The 18,556-nt window shown below is 41.1% G+C and overlaps 1 protein-coding gene and 1 non-coding gene across 6 annotated transcripts; both read right to left on the reverse strand.

Annotated features, from left to right (window-relative positions):
- Positions 1-572: 572 nt before the first annotated feature.
- Positions 573-18,452, reverse strand: usp10 (ubiquitin specific peptidase 10). Of its 5 annotated transcripts, none has more exons than XM_058088831.1 (15): positions 18,161-18,452; positions 13,395-13,463; positions 12,550-12,595; positions 12,191-12,250; positions 8,903-10,108; positions 7,037-7,128; positions 6,637-6,746; positions 6,498-6,553; positions 6,318-6,421; positions 5,914-6,013; positions 5,610-5,790; positions 4,956-5,121; positions 4,296-4,440; positions 3,947-4,012; positions 573-2,822 (listed from the first exon to the last, which is right to left on the reverse strand). In XM_058088831.1, exons 1-15 carry the CDS (start codon positions 18,179-18,181, stop codon positions 2,635-2,637), a joined length of 2,610 nt encoding a protein of 869 aa, XP_057944814.1. In that variant the 5' UTR covers positions 18,182-18,452; the 3' UTR covers positions 573-2,634. The 5 variants fall into 5 exon arrangements, 4 of the variants coding, with proteins under 4 accessions (XP_057944814.1, XP_057944812.1, XP_057944816.1 ...); XM_058088829.1 differs by lacking the exon at positions 18,161-18,452 and adding an exon at positions 17,678-17,776; XM_058088833.1 differs by lacking the exon at positions 12,191-12,250 and having other exon boundaries at positions 18,161-18,451.
- Positions 7,215-7,341, reverse strand: LOC131139888 (small nucleolar RNA SNORA24). Its single transcript, XR_009132315.1, has one exon. It is a non-coding gene; the product is annotated as a small nucleolar RNA SNORA24 (small nucleolar RNA).
- Positions 18,453-18,556: the final 104 nt, after the last annotated feature.

Here is an 18,556-nt window from a genome sequence, read left to right on the forward strand (position 1 = left end):
ACAAAAGGGCAGTTTTACCACAACTTTTGAGCCATCCCAAAACATCTTTCAGGACTCACTTCCAAAGACACAAACCTCATTATCTGAAACTTTGGCATCATTTAACTCTGGAATATGACATTCTAACTACATTTAAAGGTCAGAAAAGTGGAAAAAGCACAACAGGTCCCCTTTAAATACAGTGTGTCCAGTCATGATAGTAATACTATAGAATCTCACCAACTGACTTTGAGTAGCTCGCAAAGAGTCAAAGAACCTGGACACTGAATTTATTGCCTAAGTCTAGCAGGACAGATGTCTAGTTGATTAATGTATTTGAATAGTTTTACTTTTGTTATCTGCTTTGTGTCAATAGTAAAAAAAATGTTTCACCCACAAAAAATCTGCCCAAACGTTAATTTAGCTAGTTGCCAGGGGCCCTTGTAATTGTCTGTGTCAACAGCACACAAATGTGCAGTTAATCCATGTGACCAGGATCGGCAGCATAAAACCCCGATCCGAGCATCCCTAGTTGGAACAAACTCGACGGTACAAGAAAGCAAAGGTTTGGGTTTCTTTTTGTCTCCATCTCATTAGCAAACTGCTTCTTTGCACAATCCTTTATTTTGAACAACAAAATAGAGTGCTCAAGGCTTGAAATTAAAAGACAGAATGGACTGTTTGAAAGCCCCAGCAGACAATAGTGTTAGGAGCACATGTGAAAAGACATATGATGCATGTAGCATTTTTTTTTTAACGAGGCTACAACAAAACGCACATCAGAAAGCTTGTTCGTTTCAAAGTCCCAACATTTTGTGACATTTTTTTATGGGGAATAAATATGCAAATGAAGATCAAGGTCACAATTTGGCAGGAAGCCACAACAAAGCTTGCGGCACAACTCAATGATGGTAAAACATGAGCCAAAACTTAAATAGCAGGTTCCAATATGACATCCTTTGGTTTAAGTTGGCAAAGGTTTAAAACTTTGAAAGCCACAAAAGGTCTAATGACATCAAGATAGATTATATGTGAGCACGGGTCTAGCTACCTTGTTTCAACTTAATACAAATGAGAACACGTATGCACCTTGTTGGGGTTACACGGTTAGTGTTAAGATGTGAGCTGCTTGGTGCAGATGTGAAATAAATATGGAGCAAATAACTAGTCCATCTTTATTCATCATTGTGCTTTATAGCCTGTGTGTAATTTCCTTTTAAATACCAATTCAAATGCAAGCAATATGTCAGAGGGGAGAATGAGTGTGAGGACATCCAATAAGTGATGACCCAAAACCAAAAAAATCCCTAAAACATCTTGTAGTAGCTTGGACAAACAAAAATAATCACATTCAATGAATTATGTAAGAAAAAAAATTAGTTCTTCAACAAAAGCAAACACCATCTCCATTTGTGCACGTCTGAGGGCTGGTGTCGTGCCACTTATCCACCCTTCAACACGCGCGCACGCACAACAGGGACGAGTCACTTGAGAAACATCACAGATGGAACCTAAGGTCACCCGCCCTCCCGCCTTTACTGCAGAGTTTGGAGGTTAGATGGATGATGTGGCTCAGACAGACATGAACACAGGTGGCGACAGAGACAATGATTGGTTTGAGAAGGAAATGTACAAAGTAAACAAAGGGCGGCTCTAGCAGTGGAATCTGTCTTATTAGTTGCCATCTCTCCAGTGCAAACAGTCTAAAAAACAAGTGCAGTCCTTATTAAGGAGAACACGTGTTTTCAGTCAGCATTTCTTCGCTCTAATTTCTTTTATATTTTACTCTAAGTATTTGCGATCACGCATTTGCCCGCCATATCATAAACATACATCAGTTGTGCAGAGAAAGCTTCTTATCTTGAATTCTAAAGCGCATTAAAGATTTTTTTTTAATTTTTTTTTAAAGATACTCTTCCTACAGCTATAAACCCAGACAGTTTTCAGTTCCGATTCCTCACTGTCACACTTCCCTGTGTGTTTGATGGCTCAACTTGTACCAAAATAAGGGGAGGAGATGGAGGGAAGGACAGCCAACAGGCCTTGGGAGTGGAGGCTAGTGGTAATGATGATGATGGTGGTGGTGATGCTGGTGCTAGGCCTCGTCAATGCGCTCGTTCTAAATAGATATTTTCACTGAAGCAAAATGCCTTACGTGGCCGAAAGTCCGACTAAAAAGGCAAAAAAATCTGGGTCGTTTCTTTTAAAAAAAGGGCCACTCCGTAAAGAGAAACTCCCCCAGCAACAGAGCTTGAAGTCCATCTCAGGTCCGAGCCTTGACCTCCACCTCCTCTACTCTTAAAAGTTCATCCTTGCCACTTTTGGAGCAATAAGAAATAAACAAAACAGCAATGGTGCACAGACAAGAGCGAGCAGTTGCAAGGAATTCTTGGTGAATGCAACTGGTGTTTCCTCTTGGGAGAGACGAGGGGAAGAGGTGCTGGAAAAACGCTGGCTCTCAGGGAAGCAGGGACAGGAGGGAAGGAGGAAGAGGAAAATCTTGCAAGAGAACAAAGTTGGGCAGTGTTCCTGTTCATCATATGTTCCGTGTGTGTGTGTGTGTGCACATGTGTGTGTCACGTGTAAGATGAGGAAGCATGTATGTGTGTGTGACTGTATGCTGTTGGCTGTGTGTGTGTGTGTGTGTGTGTGCGTCTACAAGAGGTCAACACGGCGGTAGTACAGCAGGTAAGCGGTGCGCTCTGCAGTCTGCTTAACCACCAAGTACTGGTTGATGACCTTCACTGCCTGGTCGTCGATACGCAGCCACCCATTAAGACCAATGTGGAAGACATCTGTGGTGTAGTGGCCGCCTGTTGCGCTGTTCCCATGGTGATAAACCACTGGCAGGGGACAAAGAGCGAGGATGAGACGCGTCAACAGTTCTTGAAAGCATCATTAGTGACTTTAAACCTGGAGCAGAGAAGGTTAAAACTGCTGCATAGAGGGTGCTAACATATTGCTAATGATAGCAATTTGACAGGGTTTAGCTACTAATATTAAGCTTTACGGTCAATGACCTCTAACAATAGGGTAACATGAATGTAAATTGTTGTGTTTGTGTACATGCTATGGATGCTATGTATGGAGTACCATGGTCACCATTAACAGTATAGAAACATGCAGCAGATGCTCTCTTGAAAGGCCACAAGCTGACATATTTGCCACCAAAAATGTCCTTTTCTCAATTATCTAACACAATATCAGTGTAGTGGAAAGGACAAAACAATATGTGATCAATCGATTTATCAATTTGTCATTTTAAGTTTTTATGTGGTGGATAGCAGTTGTCTACTTGTTACAAGTATTCCCATGAAGAGCATCTCGTTTGAAAAATGTCCTACAAGTCAGAATTTATATTAACAGTGACAGTTATGGCTCAGTAATGTTTTTATTAGGGATGCTTCAATCAGGGATTTATGCTGCCAATCCAGAGAAATTTTTACATTTATTTATGAGGGCTATTGGCCCGTGGCGCCTTATAAGGGGGATAATTCCAAGGTCCTGACTGCCAGGAGGCACAAAAAAAATATGTAATTATTTGTAAAAAATTTAACAAGGGAAGGGGGGTGGCATTCTAGCAGGACTTCCCAAGGTTTCATGTAGTGGGGATCCAAATGAGAGCAGAATCCAACTAACTCGGTGTCAAGTCCAATGAATTCAATTATTTTTCGGGTAATTGTCATGCACATACGGGCAAGTGTTGTCCAGAGTTTTATTGGTGAGCACATCGTGAGCCTCGAAAACTCACCATACTCCACCAAATATGTACTTTAATATCTAATAATATCGGATGATATTCATTGGTGGCTGATCAATCGGCGAATCCCTACTTTTTGTATAGATATTTCTATATTCCAGAGGACAGTGACATGATGGAAAACAAGGAGGCACATGCTGTGTTGGCCGGAAATAAAATGAACGATATTGTAAAACAATGATATGGGAAACCGTGAAGCGAACTCACCTGCAAAGAGCCTGTAAGTTCTTTGGCCTTTCACAACTTTGCCCCTGACTCCAGACGACAGGAGGTCTGAAAGGATACCACATGAAAAACTTGTAACCAAAAAAAAGACACATTGTTGTCTATATCAGTTGTACATTTGTAAATAAATGTTAAATGTTTATTGCGTATAGTTGGTTCCTGACCCCAACCATAAGTGAATGTCTTGTGTATTGCTTGTGTGTCTCACCGAACATTACTGACACCTAATGACCAGTAGGTATCAGTTTAAATAAAAAAAAACAACAAAAAACAAACTGGGTTCTTTTAAATAAGCCTGTAAATAAGTGTGTTGTCATCCCCCCATGCATACCTTTGCTAATTTCCAGGTCAACAGGGTAATCGATGATCTTGTTGAGTTTCTGACAGCCTCCCGTTTTTTCAAACACAAATCTCTTGAGATGGAGTACGAGAACAGGAGGCAGCTCTTCCAGAGTCACTCTCCGACTGATCTCAATCTAAACACGAGGACCACAAGGACACAATAAATTAGCAATTCTAACAAATTGTGCAAGGAAGAAGACATGTCCCACAAAAAAGATTGAGACCGTTTTACAGCGCTTAAGATAAATCCTCTATAAAAATGATGCGAAAACAGAACATTTCGATCTCAGTGAATGATGTGCCTCGTAAATCACTTTGTTCTGCAGGCATTTAAAAACACACAAGAGCACTTGTGATGTCTACAAAGCCAAAGAAGGCAGCGGCACGTTGATGTCAAAGCAAAATAAAGATGGGCATTGCAAAACTGTAGAGCAGCTGTAGCCCAGAAAAATAACAGCATGACTGTTTTCAGATAAATCACTGGTGACAATTTCACACACACACACAAACAAAGGAATCAGTTGCAGGATTCTCACATTACAACTGACCTATGTGGACAAGCCAAGAAGTACACCACTTGGTCCTGTGTGCCAATGATGGCATATCTCATGTTAAATAAGGCATAAACTCCTTTGTACTTCATTCATACCTCCTGCTTGGTTTTGGAAGTGTAACCCTGGACCGACTCTCGTGCAACCAATGTTTCCAGAGCCTCTTGGACTGTGCGGATCTTCTCGGACTGGATGTCCAGCTGCAGGGTAAAGAAGGGTTGCAGTGTGGCTGACTCCTTGGAGTTCTGCTGATAGACCACGGACCTGTTGACACACAACCACGACATATGAGATAACAAAGGACTAGGTCAAATTTGACCATTTTTAGCTAAAAACACAATCAAGTGTTACATAATGATGGAATGATCATATTCATAAACTACTCTGACATTTGTTTTGCACAGTGAAACGTCAAACTTCCATAAATTCTATTTACCTTATTAAATTATCATTTAAAAGTGCCTGAAATAACTTATAATTACAGACCACAGCGGAATACAAACATACACCCCCAGTGATCTTTTTTTTGCTCCAAAACAATCCTGAGAAAATAATCCATAAAGTGTCTAATGACTGTGCCAGACCAGAAGCTCATACAACATGTTATTAAAGCGAGCTTCGCCCACTCTGGTTCTTTGGCGTCAAGCGGGCCAGAGGTTAAGTGTGTTTGTGGGTGGATACCACACCTCGACATTTACAGCGTGCCAGTATTTAATTATTTTTTTTTATATCCATTGATTTTGTCCATGTACCTAATGTGTCCGCCAAATATATCAGTGATAGGTGTGCGGACAAAGTCGGCTTGTCGAGTGATGGAAGTCTTATTACGGGGGCCAACTTGTTCCCACTCATCTTCACTCCCCTCTTCCTCCTTGTCAACGTCATCTTCCTTCACAGCTAGGGGGGCCTCAGGACCGTTAGGTGTGGGGGCTTCTGCACGGAGCACATGATGGGGAAAATGAGTGTTCGCTAAAAACATCACACAACATTTACAGCAGAAACGCAGCACTCTGCCGAAGTGATGTGCGAGTGAGTGGAAAAAAAAAAGATGCTTACTCTCTTCCTGGGGTGAGATTAGTTTTTTCAATGCCAGCATCTCCTCGTGCAGACCATTGAGAGTGAAGCCCAGGTACTCCTCTGCATCTTCCTGTCGGCCCTGGCAGCAGAGCATTTGCACTAATGAAAACGTGTTCAAAGAATGCCTGCTGTCACACAAAACACGTCAAGGTGTGTGCACGCATACCGACACCCATAAACGATGACCTAATTCATTAAAGATATGAGTACTGACGGATTCAGCACATTCATTGCACAAGACTTAACTTTATTCCCATGCCTTGTCAAATTCCAGCAAATTAATTGGTGTATTTTGGTTAACCAAGCACATTTGCCCCCCGGTACTGTCTGTTCCAGGAGCCATCATAAAAAAGCAGACTGTAAAAGATGTTGAGGTGACCTACCTTCTCCGAAAGACTTGACTTGATAAGTGTGAGGAGTCTGTAAATGTAGGTTGGCTCAAACGGAACACCAGGCCGAATGTCTTTCACCGGCTTATCCCCAACAGCTGGGCACATTGTTTTCACTCAGTGATGCAGACAAAAAAAATGAAATCATAGTAGGTTGAGGTCTTCACAGCTTACCTTGCTTGGGTTTAGTTGGCATTTGCATGGTCGTGAACTCATTTACCAGCCTCACACTTTTACACGTTGGGACACAAAAGGTAGTAAGTCAGTAGAGTGCGATTGTATTCAAATCAACAACACAGTAAGATTTACTTACAAATTGTCTATCATGGGTGTGGAAGTGCACGGTCTCTGCGTTTCACTGTGCAGAGGAATGGCCTTCATCAGGTGATACATTGGAGGACATGCAATCAGGGCCTGTAAAGTCTGAGGGCTTCAGGTCAGGAAATAAAACTATTATAATTGCACAAAAAAATGCAAAAGGCATCCATGGCATGACTTTTGTGCAGATCCGTATAAACATACAGATTAGTTATTTGTCACATCATCAGAATACAAGACAAAATGTTCCTTCATCTCTGGACTCTATTGAGCGACATTCTAATTCTTCATTCTCAACTTTTTTTCCCCTTTAAAACACAAGCCTGAACAAAATCCTAAACATGAAGGACAAACACAATTTAATAGTACTATTACATATTTGTCAGAAAGGATACAGCGTTGATGTAGCACCAGTTGCCTTTGTTGATAAGTCCTCTCGGCTGCAAAGACACTGGTTTGTGTATCAACTTCACATTCTCAATAAGTTCTGGGGATTTAAACAGACACAACAATCATAAAAGAGGTAGCTTATGTACCACTTAGAACAATGGTGTGGTAACGATCATTAGATGTTCATGTCCCTTCTTCAAGTCATGCCTCGTGACAACACAAACAGACGCTGAACAAGAACAAGGTGATGCTCTACCACGCCTAGGAAGGGAGACTGCCATCAAAACACAGCTCCCATGGTAACGTGGACAGAAAAAAAAGAGACTCAAATGATGTAGCTGTGACAAGATCATCTTGGTCATAATATGTGTGTTCTGCAACATAACAGCATAAATAAATGTTCTGAACAAATGAGTACAAACATGTTCCTGAGTATCAATGTATAATTAAACCAATCTGCGCACTTGAAAATGTTCCCTTAGGGCAGAGGAGGAACCTTAAAAACAAAAACATATTCACGTCTTATACAGTAAACCATGCAACAGAAATTAGCCTTTGAGAAATAACAGACGATAATGGATAAAGGAATTAACTGCACGATAAATATAAATGAACTTGATCATTTTGCTGGCTTCGATATATTGACTTGTGCATGAGTGTTGATTTTCCTCAGCTCTCAATCTGGGTAACAAGAGGGTTCACTCTGCAAATCAGTCTAGAGCGGAAATGAGTGAGACCTTCCTTGGGGCTTTATGGTCGAAATAGGTGTGTCCCTTTGCGTGCATTGTTAGCTCCCACATGCTTGTTTTTGTTTTTTGGGGTTTTTTTGTTGCTGTTTTTCCCTCTTTAGAACACACAGAAAAGAGAAAGACATCTGTTTCACATAAGGATTGTGGGTGCTGGGCAAAAATTCCCCAAAAATGCAGATTTCCTGTAAGTGCAATTTTTTGAAGAGGGAGTCAATTTTATTTATTTTTTTTATTAAATGTGTTTATTATGTTTAATTTATTTAAATGTGTTCTCCCAATCTGGTTTTCTCCAGGTACTGCGGCTTCCTCCCGCATTCCAAAAACATTTGGCATTTAGCATTGGCAACTCTAAATTGTCCATAGGTATCAATGCGAGCATGATAGTTGTCTGTGTGTGCTATGTGTTGCCTGGCTGGCAATCAGTACACTGCCTCTCGCCCAAAATGAGCCAACATAGGCTCCAGCACACCCTTGCAACCCGAGTGAGGACAAGCGGCATAGAAAATTAATGAATGAACCCTTGATATTGCAATTACAATGTTAAATACTCATGAGAAATGAAAAGTTTCTTGCCTTGGATACAGTGTGCTTGCATCATTATGCCATATATTACAATTAAATTAATGAAAAATGGGTCTCAAAATAATGTTGACAATAATATTGTTTATCGGCAAACATTTGTAGGACAATTATTGTCCAGCAAAATTTGTTAACGTGACAGGCCTAATGACCTGCAATGCCAGGATCACTTCTAGTATAAGCCTCAGAGCTCACAACCAACTGCAGCGATCGTGTTGGCAGAGGGGAACAATCTTTACCAACGTCAGTGAGAGTTGCAATCATTTCTCAACAACTTGCTCACTTTGCCTTTGGTTACAATGACACTACACAAAAAGTACTGGTAGCTTTTCAGTGAGTTGAAGTGACTGCTTTCCAGGGAAAAAAAGTCTGTAATGCAAATACCGCCTTTAAAATGTTATACTTGTTAACGTCTGGACACATTAAAAGTGAGAGTGTGTTGCATTATATCAAATACAAGCCTGGTATGAGCAGTCACAAGTAGACTTAGCTAAAGACTGCCATCCAGTGGCCAAAAAGTGAACTTCACTCTTCATTGAATACCTGCAAGTTTAGGCGCCATAGGATCTTCCGACACATGGACAGGGCCTTCTTTAACCTCAACAGGTTTCTCCTCAGGTGTCTCTGATGTAAAAAGAGGTGGAGCAACAATTTCCACAACATTCTTAACCTCCACAAAGGCTGCCGGGCCACCAGGAAGAGGCTTGGAGTTGTGGAAGAGGCTTGCCCAAGATTTGGGGGGGTTGGCAGCAGGTGCAGCTGGAACTGCAGGTGCATGGGCAGACTCTGTCACCACTGTTTGCGCAGTGGAGTCTGGAGAGCCCTGCTGGTTCAACTCCCCACTCTCACAGTCTTCTTTGCATGCATATGCACGGACAGGAGTATCGGACTCTGCTAAGCCATTGGCCACCCCGCTATCTGCTACCTCCCTTCCCTCTAGTTCAGTAGTTGTAACAGGCGTGGCCGCAGCAGTTGAGGCAGGAAGAGGTGATTTGGAACGGGGGCTTTGTGGACTATCTGAAAGTTCAGGGCTCTGTGAAGCCAAATGATCTGGCTGCTGATCTGCAGTCCTTGGTCCCTCTGTCATTCCTCTGCTATGAGACGAGGATGAAGAGGAGCAAGTTGCATTGTTGCTGTCTGATAAAGAGGCGACCCCACTTGTTAAGTCCAAAGAGGAGTCATCAGGGCTATCACAAGTCCTCTGATTGGCAGTGGATGTGGGGGCAAAAGCTGTTGCAGCAGCTGTTGCTGTGGAGACAGTAACAGGTGAGGAAAGGCTGGTTCCTGATAATGTCTTACAGTCCACATCCTCAGCATTGTGTTGTGTGATGCCAAGTGCATGTCCATTCACAAGTGTGGTCACAGACGTCTCATCTGCAGCACAGTCATTGTTGTTAACGGAAGGCTCCAGGTAGTTGTAGTACCCCGGCGGCCGTTTTTTCTTTTTCTTCCTCTCGCGTTGTCCCAGGCTGCCGGGCAGCCCATCCATGTCTTGACAGGCCCGATGGTGGTCCAGGGCCGAAGCCTCCGATTCAAGCCCATCCACAGAGTTGAAGTGGGTTCCATCAGGACCGTCACCTGCTTGAGTCATCGACTGTTGGGCCTTCTGGGCCGACTGACAGCCCAGGATGAACTCTGGAGCCTGGGGGTTCAAGGTGCTCGACACCTTGTATAAAGATTCGTTCACACCAACAGGCTTGGAATCCATCACCTCATCAACACCAAACTTAATGCGCTGATAGTCTTCTCCTGCAGAGAATAGTATACATGCAAAGCAATTAGTCACATATAAACGTGAGGCCGTCTCTTCAAATACAGCATAAAGCCTATTAAAAAAATATTCAATTTGATTTCATAATATACACATACTCTGTCTATGACAGGGTCATCAGACAAAAAATTTAAAAGACTACTTAAAAATGTGCCAAATGCCTTGGATTTAGGGCTGGGCGATATGGACCAAAACTCATATCCCGATATATTTAGGTAGAATATCGATATACGATATACATCAACATTTTTTCCATAAACTGAATTTAGACAAACATCAAAGCCAAATGTGTGCAAAGTTTTATTAAAATGTAAATCTTATAGAAAAATAGCCACTGAAATAAAATAGTATATTCTCTTTTTAAATATACTGTTCAATCTTCAGTGCAATCACGCTGCACTGCGCAGCTGGTTTTGCACATCCATCTCACGGTCCCCATGACAACAGACAGTAAAATGGTCTTTATACAGCAACCTTTATACCGTCTTTTTCACTGTTCACTCCCACTATGCAGCCTCTTTACCTCCATATCTCCACGGGGATATCCGATCATTCGCCGTAGCAAAGGGATGCCCAAAGCTAACAGCTGCTCCAGAGTGTAAACAATGGCGCAAGCGACAAGCTACAAACTTAATGAACATGAACATCCATACCATCAGACCTCCGTATCAAATCCAGTCTTTATATAAACGATATGCTTGTTTTTTGATATTGTGCTTAAAAGATATATTTAAATAAAATATACATATATATCGCCAAGCCCTACTTGGATATTTAAAAAAAATGACAGCACATCAAGTAGGCATTTTATCACTGTAAATCCAAAACATCCTGTGCAATGTGGTTACAATGTATACATACTAGAGATGCTCCGATCGATCAGTCACTGATACACTAGTATCAGTCGATTTTCGTAAATAACATGTGATCAGCATATGCCGATAAATGCCTCTCATGCCGTCTGGAAGTGTTATGTTTTTTGTAGCCTAAAACATTTACGTTTAGAATAAGCAAATTGGAGCCACTAACTAGCACCGGCGATCTGTTATGTCTCTTCAGTGATTCTGTAGGCTTCAGTGACAAGAATAATAAGACAAGTATAAAATTGGCTATATGGGTGTTGTTTCATGTCTACGGGGCTCTAATAATGTTAAAACCCATACAGGTTTCATATGCTCCAACTACAAAAATATTCCATTTATTAACTAATTTATCTTAGAAATTCATTTCATGTCTGGAACCATTTAACCAAGATTAACGAGGGTAGTGTAGTCCAAAAGAATTTTCGCAATTTTTTTTTTAATAATTAATTGTCAAGGGTCAAATTAACTGTGTAATGCGGCCCTCGCACCCATCATTGTATGGTTAATCCATGTGATCGGTATTGACGGTCTCACTCATGGATGATCAGCCGCATAAAACCCTGATCGGAGCATCCCTAATAGATACAAATGCCATCAATAGTAAACACTGTTAGAATGTATTGCATGACTGCTATGTGGTGTGAGATACAAAATGAAAAAGTGAAGAAACAAAAATTAGTGCGTGCAAATTAGGGGGAAAATGTTTTGTCATAATGACTAAGCAAACTGACAAGGCAAAGTACACAAAGCAGTGACCTTCAATGGTCAACTGGGCATGAAAACTGCAGTTACCTGCTCTGCTTAGATAAGAAAAGTCGCCCTGTTAGTAGGACTGAAATCACACGCCAAAAAACTGCAATCAATAGTAGAATAGACCGCCACAATTGGCAGAGTGGGTACACAGGTGTTAGGAACACAAAACCATTCATATGCCCTGTTAAATCATGTTATATAACTCAAATTCTTCCCACCAAAATTAAAGTCATCTTGGGGCTTTGCAGAGGTGAAAAGCATCTTATGCAAGAGAAGATAAGATATGTTTGAGCATGCAAAGCTCTACAGATTTTACCACAGGCAAGAGAAAGAATACAGATGTAAAGGTTTAGGAAGCCACCAGTTTTGAAGGCTGGAGTTTAAGTTTTACAGCAAATGCACAAGACCTAGTCAAGCTACAATGTGTCGGGCTCCTCAACTCACCGCAACCCTGCAGTCCCATTGACTCCATAATATAGGGTACAGCAGGAGTGCAGTAACCTCCTAAATAGTCAATACAAATCAAGTTAAAGCAAATGTCAAGTGCAAACGTAATTGGTGGCTTACATTTTGGATTTATTCGAATATATTCTTAATTATACAACGATGTACTTGTGTCTTTCACTGCACATAAATTTGTTTACAAATACATTAAAAAAAATTAAAGTTTCCCTTTCTCTGCCAGGTGACCCCAGCTCAGCCTAGGATAGTAATAGTATTACAATTTTAAAGTCAAAGCCCTTAAAGAGATAAATGGCTACACGAGACTCATAGGTGGGAGGGGGGAGGAGAAGTGTGCCTACCAGAAGACTGACTGACGCACGGCACTTTGTCATTGAATGGTGGAAGCTGTAAAGAGAAGAAGCCTCAAATCAGAACTATTACAAATGAAAGACAAAAACATGTTTAAAAAAGGACCTATTATGCTTTTCCCACTTTTCTGACCTATGAAAAACTACCTGTAGGTCTTATCCACTTTTCAAGTAACCATACAAAGGTTCATTCATTTGTCATCTGCTCCTATACCGACAAAATTAGAAAAAGGGGTTCAGCAGTACTCGGGACCAATCGCCTTGGAGTGCCTGAAGGTGGGCCATGGGAGGAATAAATTAAAACAGACAATTTTGGAAATCCAAGGAAATACAGCTGGAATAGGTGCAGATAATGGAAGATCTAGACCGCTTTCTGTGTGCGTTATGTGTAGCTGCTCTATAGAAGTCCACAACTCAATACAATGGGCTGAAAAATGAGCATAATAGGTCCCCTTTAAATCACAAAGACTGTTATAATCAATCACCATGGATCCCCACTGGACAACTTCTGGATTTTCACACGCAAGAGGATGGAAGGATAATTACTATGTATGTTATGTTGACATCTTATGAAGTGTTATACAATATTGTGACCAGTGTGTTCTGCAGCTCTATGCAGCAGGTGGCATCGACATCAATCAATCAGATGTATTAGTATACAAGTCCATTTGTATTTTAGGTGCTCCTACTGCCATTAAATCTGAGCAATTAAATCTGCGGCCCAATTCATGGAGAGCCTCGTTGTGCAACTGATACAGCAGCCGTTGACATGGGAAAAAGTGATGAATCATTTTGACGTAACAATACCTGTCAAGAGATGATGCTGACCCACTTACCTCGACATAACATCGTGGAGTCACAAAGAACTGATTGATCTCATCAGGGCTGAATTCCCCGAAGATATACTGTGGAGAGAAATCAGTACAAACATGACCTTGGTGGAGTGTGCATGTTGATAGCTGTGGTATTATTCTCATTATTTAAAAGTGAGTGCCCAAAGGACATTTTAAAAAATTTAATTTATTAATTTAAAAAAAAAAAAGACATTGACATGACTATTAAATTATTTGGACATGAGGTTGCACTGTATGACATCCCTATCAGCAATGTAGTAGTGCACCACCTTCCACCCACAGTTGCCCCATGAGCAGAGTTCTGATCAGTTTCTAGTAAAGAAGAAAGTAATACCATCCAGTTTGCAGGGTCAGAAAAGTAAAGCATTTTGCTTTTGAAAACAACATGCATTCAGAGAGATGATACACTGGTGTCACCAAACCATACTGACGAAAAAGGTAGACCTCACAATCGTTTTAATTTAAACAGAGCTGAAGTGAGAGCACTGTGGTGGTGGTGTCATGGAACTTCATGTCAAAAAATCCCAACTATCCTTTTGCGTCCAATTGGTCCAACCCCCTGTGACAGAAATTTCAGTATAAGACAATAGATGGATGTTATATCAAACTGTTCTCAATGCAATTACATTTGAGGTAAGGCCAAGTGAATAAGAGAAATTAAAAAGACCTTGAAGAACTGGATGATACGAGTCCCCTCATCTCACTTTCTGAAACTATTGCATGTTGTTGTGTTACAAAATTCAGAATTGTAGCAGAAAGGTGCAACCAAAGCATCCATGTGAACAGTCCACACACAAATCCACAGTGCAAAGGTGACACCAACTCATGATCCATGCCGCTGGTCAATTCCTCACGGTAAATTAAATAGTGAAACGTGAATGGGTAGGTGCACAGAAAAAAAGAAAGTGCAAGTCAAGCAACATGGAACGCTTTGCAAAGAGGCCCCACGCGAGGGCCAGCATTGCTGAAATTGCACTACGGGGGGACAAACAGCCAGCCATAATCCAACAGTTTCAGGGTGGCTAATACAATGACAACAGAGTGAATGTTGCTTTGCTTTCCTCTGTAGGCGTGCCACACGTAGCTTGCTAATCTTCCCTTGCTGTTGCTTTCGACTGAGGATTACAACAAATTGGCCATCTGCATCATTTTAGCAGGTTAGCAAAGACAATACACACACCAATGTATGTATTCAACACATACGCGCTACTGTGTGCACTTTAAGAAGGTAGCTGCACATTGGTAACATATAGTAACAGTGAGAATAACCAAGCATGAACTATGGAGGGTATGAGTAAGGAAGGAAACACCTACCAATTTCTGCATGTAAAAATTTTAGCGCTGGCACAACCACCGCCTTTTGATATGGTAAGCATAACTTTTTTAAAACATATTTTGTATTGTCAAAGGCAAACATTCAACAATACAAATATAACTTACACATGCTTACCTCAGCTTTAAGATATTTTATTGGCAAGTTTTCACATATTCCATAACATTAATACAATTAATTTATGGACGCTTTTCCATAATAATCACATCAAATTAACTTTCATTAGTTAGCTTCCGCCACGCCTCTCTCTCAAAGTCAGCAGAGATAGGCTCCATGACCCAAGTGAGGATAAGCGGCATAGAAAATAGTTAGATGGATGAACAGTTAGCTAGGCACCACCAAAGGCAGACCAGGAAGTAATCTTTTTATGACTGGGGGTTTAGCCATCTTCTTGGCCACAAGGTCCTGCCTACAGCTTTACCAACAACCAGGATTCTTTCACTGAAATTTGTTATATCGAGGCGACAAACCAAACAATTAATCCCCACACTGCGCAGCGGTGAAAACCAGTCACTCTAAGTGGAGAGGCACCCGAAATTTTGGCTTTATCATTGGTTGTATATATTTCGGGTACTATTAAGATTCTTTTAGAGTTGGACACCATGGAAAGATTCCGGACAGATAATGGACACTTCATACTCAAGCAGGATCAAAGCTAGCAAACTGATATCAGTGTTGAGCTTTTGCTAACAATGGTGCATTCAGGTACATCATGCAACTCCTCGGGCACAAGTTGCTGCTGCATTCACGGACACTTGAAAATGACTGGGAACACACCCAATCATATGCATTCAGCCCAAATCACATGCTACGATAAGAAATTATCATCCAATGATAAGAAAATGACATATACCAGTATAAATGTAAACAATCTGAATTGATGGAAAAAAACATAATTAAGATTATCATTATATCATCATTGTGCCACATCATGTTTGAGATGGTACTCAAGTGTAGTGGACCTGTGTGAGGCATACCATATTAGTGGAGAGTTACCACGTCACACACAATTCCTACTCCTGGTGTCCAAAGAACTACAAACGCACACAGCAACGCAATAGGTGGATAAAAACAGACAATACACTACCAACACATAATGCAGAATATTAACCAACTACTATGTGAGCTAGAACCATGTGCTTTCCAGACTTTTTTTTTTTTACAAAAACAGTAAAAAACTGCATCACCGCTTCTTGCACATTACACGCTGGACCACAGTGGGCAACATTGAACGGGTACCATTTTGCGCTGTTTCGTTTAATATTTACTTAGGACATATTTCTTTCCCTTTTCTGTGCAAGGTAACATGAGAAAATTTAATTTCAGCTAGTACACTGATGATGACTAATTGCAGTATCTTGACGTATTTTGATGATTTAAAAAATGAGGTGAGCGTGTTGTAGCAATATACTGTAACTATTACACGTTATCATCAGTGCATGATTAATGCATGATCACAGCATGTATATCAAACAATGCAACATTTTTGTTTTTTTTAAACGGGGCTTCATAGTCAAAATACAGAATTGTAAGCTAGCTTAAATTAAATTGTTTTCCTGTGTTATAATGCACAGAAAAAGAAAATAAATTTGTGTTCATGTTTCACACAATGATTGTTAATGATGGACAAAATTCCAAAAATAGTGCAGTTCCCCTTTAAAGTGTCACTTAATATTGCTCTCGTTAGCATAATACTCATGGCTTGTCTTCAAAACAGGAGTTGCTCAACAAACACATAGCATGACCAGCTTTAAAATAGTTGAAGCTATCACTGGGGTCTCGCCAACAGGTAGCTCGTAGGCTAGCAATAGCTCACCATTGAATATTTGCTTCACCTCTGAGTATTTTTATTAGTGTTCTAGTCAGTATTTCATGACAAATGAGCACACCGAATGGAGATGTGCTTTGTAAATAAAGTACAGTTTACATGTTGGAGGGATATGAGGGAATCGTTCTGTGTTTATAATGATTTTGTGCCACGATTGAGTGGTCTGCCAAATAAATACTTTCCCACACGAACGGTCCGTCTCATGATGACAGCATTTCATTCAACTAATGCAGTATGTTATTGTATTGTATATATTGTATTGTATATATATATCCTTATCATTGACAGAATCCATATCGATACATAAAGCAATATAATCGCCCATCCCTTCGGGAAAATGTAATAATATAAGTGCCTGAGGACACTGATCAGGCAGCTCCCGTTTGGTAAGCCTGGGCTTCATTTAGCCATTAACACACCCCACTGATGATGGCTCGTTTGTGGAAATACTTTGACCAAAATGGTTTGGGGGTGAACTGCTGAATTTCCACGTTCATGGTGCCCTGAAAAACATGTGCATGAATGAACTCCACATACTCAACGGCCACTTCCCAAATCGTAATCAAGGCGGTACTTAGGCATTTTGAACGCATGTATATTCAGTTACACTATTCTGAAACTTGCCTCGAGCGTAACGGCACCTAAGGTAACTCGAATATGGTTGAAGCGCTACAATGTGTGTACGGTACTGTTGAGCTACACTTGCCTTCCCACATGACAGTTAACTTCAGAAGATATACGACCCAAAGCATGTGAGCTGGCCACTCTCCGAGCATGGCGTACTGTAAACACTAAACATGTAAGCTCATTTCATAGGCACAAGTGTAAATATAAGACAAACTACTCTATATATAAATCAAGATTTCCTGTGTACAAAGCTCAAACAAGTAGCAAACGTGCAAAGGAACATTAAACCCCCACCACTCGTGTAAAGCTGCTAGCTGGCTAACGGATAAGTCCATGGTAAAGTATGTGTCTTCAAGCCCTATTGCAGCTTAAATGTTATAATGTAGGGAACAATATATCTTAACAAACAAATGCCCACATTTAACATACTAAACAGAGAAACTGATAACACCAATAAGCAGTAAATGAAATAGTCACTCGGGAAGGCCCGTGGCCAGAGCAGGTGGGCCATGCAAACACGCAGCACTTTTCCGTGTCACTTGACTCTTCGAGAATAACCATCGGACACTTGTGGCCTCCCACCTGAAAGTGTCACCAGTACCGGGTAAAAGGAGCATGCGAAGTCATTTACATTCAAAACGTCTTGCAAATAGCTCAATTGTTTACCCTCAACGAGTGGAACGTGGGGCCTGTGAGCTAGCCATGCTGGTGGTGTTTCAATGAGGCTTAGTGGGGGCATTAGCAAGCACTTTTCGACACTCACTATTGAAAATGACAAGAGTAGGCTAATAGAATATATCGCCCCATTTGTGCAGAGAACATGTTACTTTTGTCGTGGAAGTAGTTAAAATTGGAGTGTTTGTCTAATGTTTACACGGTAACGAGGGCTAAAAAGGACGTTACAGTCAGTGCAGCAAACATGCTAACATTAGCCTGCTAACTAGCCAGCTAGCTAGCTACCTGGTTGCTGTAAGAAGCCATGCTCCCAGTGAGATTATTTTTCCTCCTCTTTGACAAGATGAAAAGCCTCCTGGGGAGATGTTGTAGCGTTGCAGTGGCAAGTCACAACGGCCGTCCTACTTCGACACCATTGTCATTTTCCCAGCGTTGTCCTAGCACTCACGGGTTTGGATCCATGCACTGCTTCAGCACCTCATGCCGCGTGACTAGCCGTCACCGCCATTTCTAACTAGCGTCTTCTTCGCTTGCTAGTCCAACGAGCGCTGGGAGGCTTGGCAGTGTGTCGTGATCACAAGTAATAACCCCATATACTTCCGGTTTGAGCCTTTTGTTGACCTTCATAATAAAGCCCCCACACCTATATCGTCCACCTTACTCTGACGCTAAAAATCGCAT

The sequence above is a fragment of the Doryrhamphus excisus genome, chromosome 12, assembly GCF_030265055.1.
Source record: "Doryrhamphus excisus isolate RoL2022-K1 chromosome 12, RoL_Dexc_1.0, whole genome shotgun sequence".
Lineage (NCBI taxonomy): Eukaryota > Metazoa > Chordata > Actinopteri > Syngnathiformes > Syngnathidae > Doryrhamphus > Doryrhamphus excisus.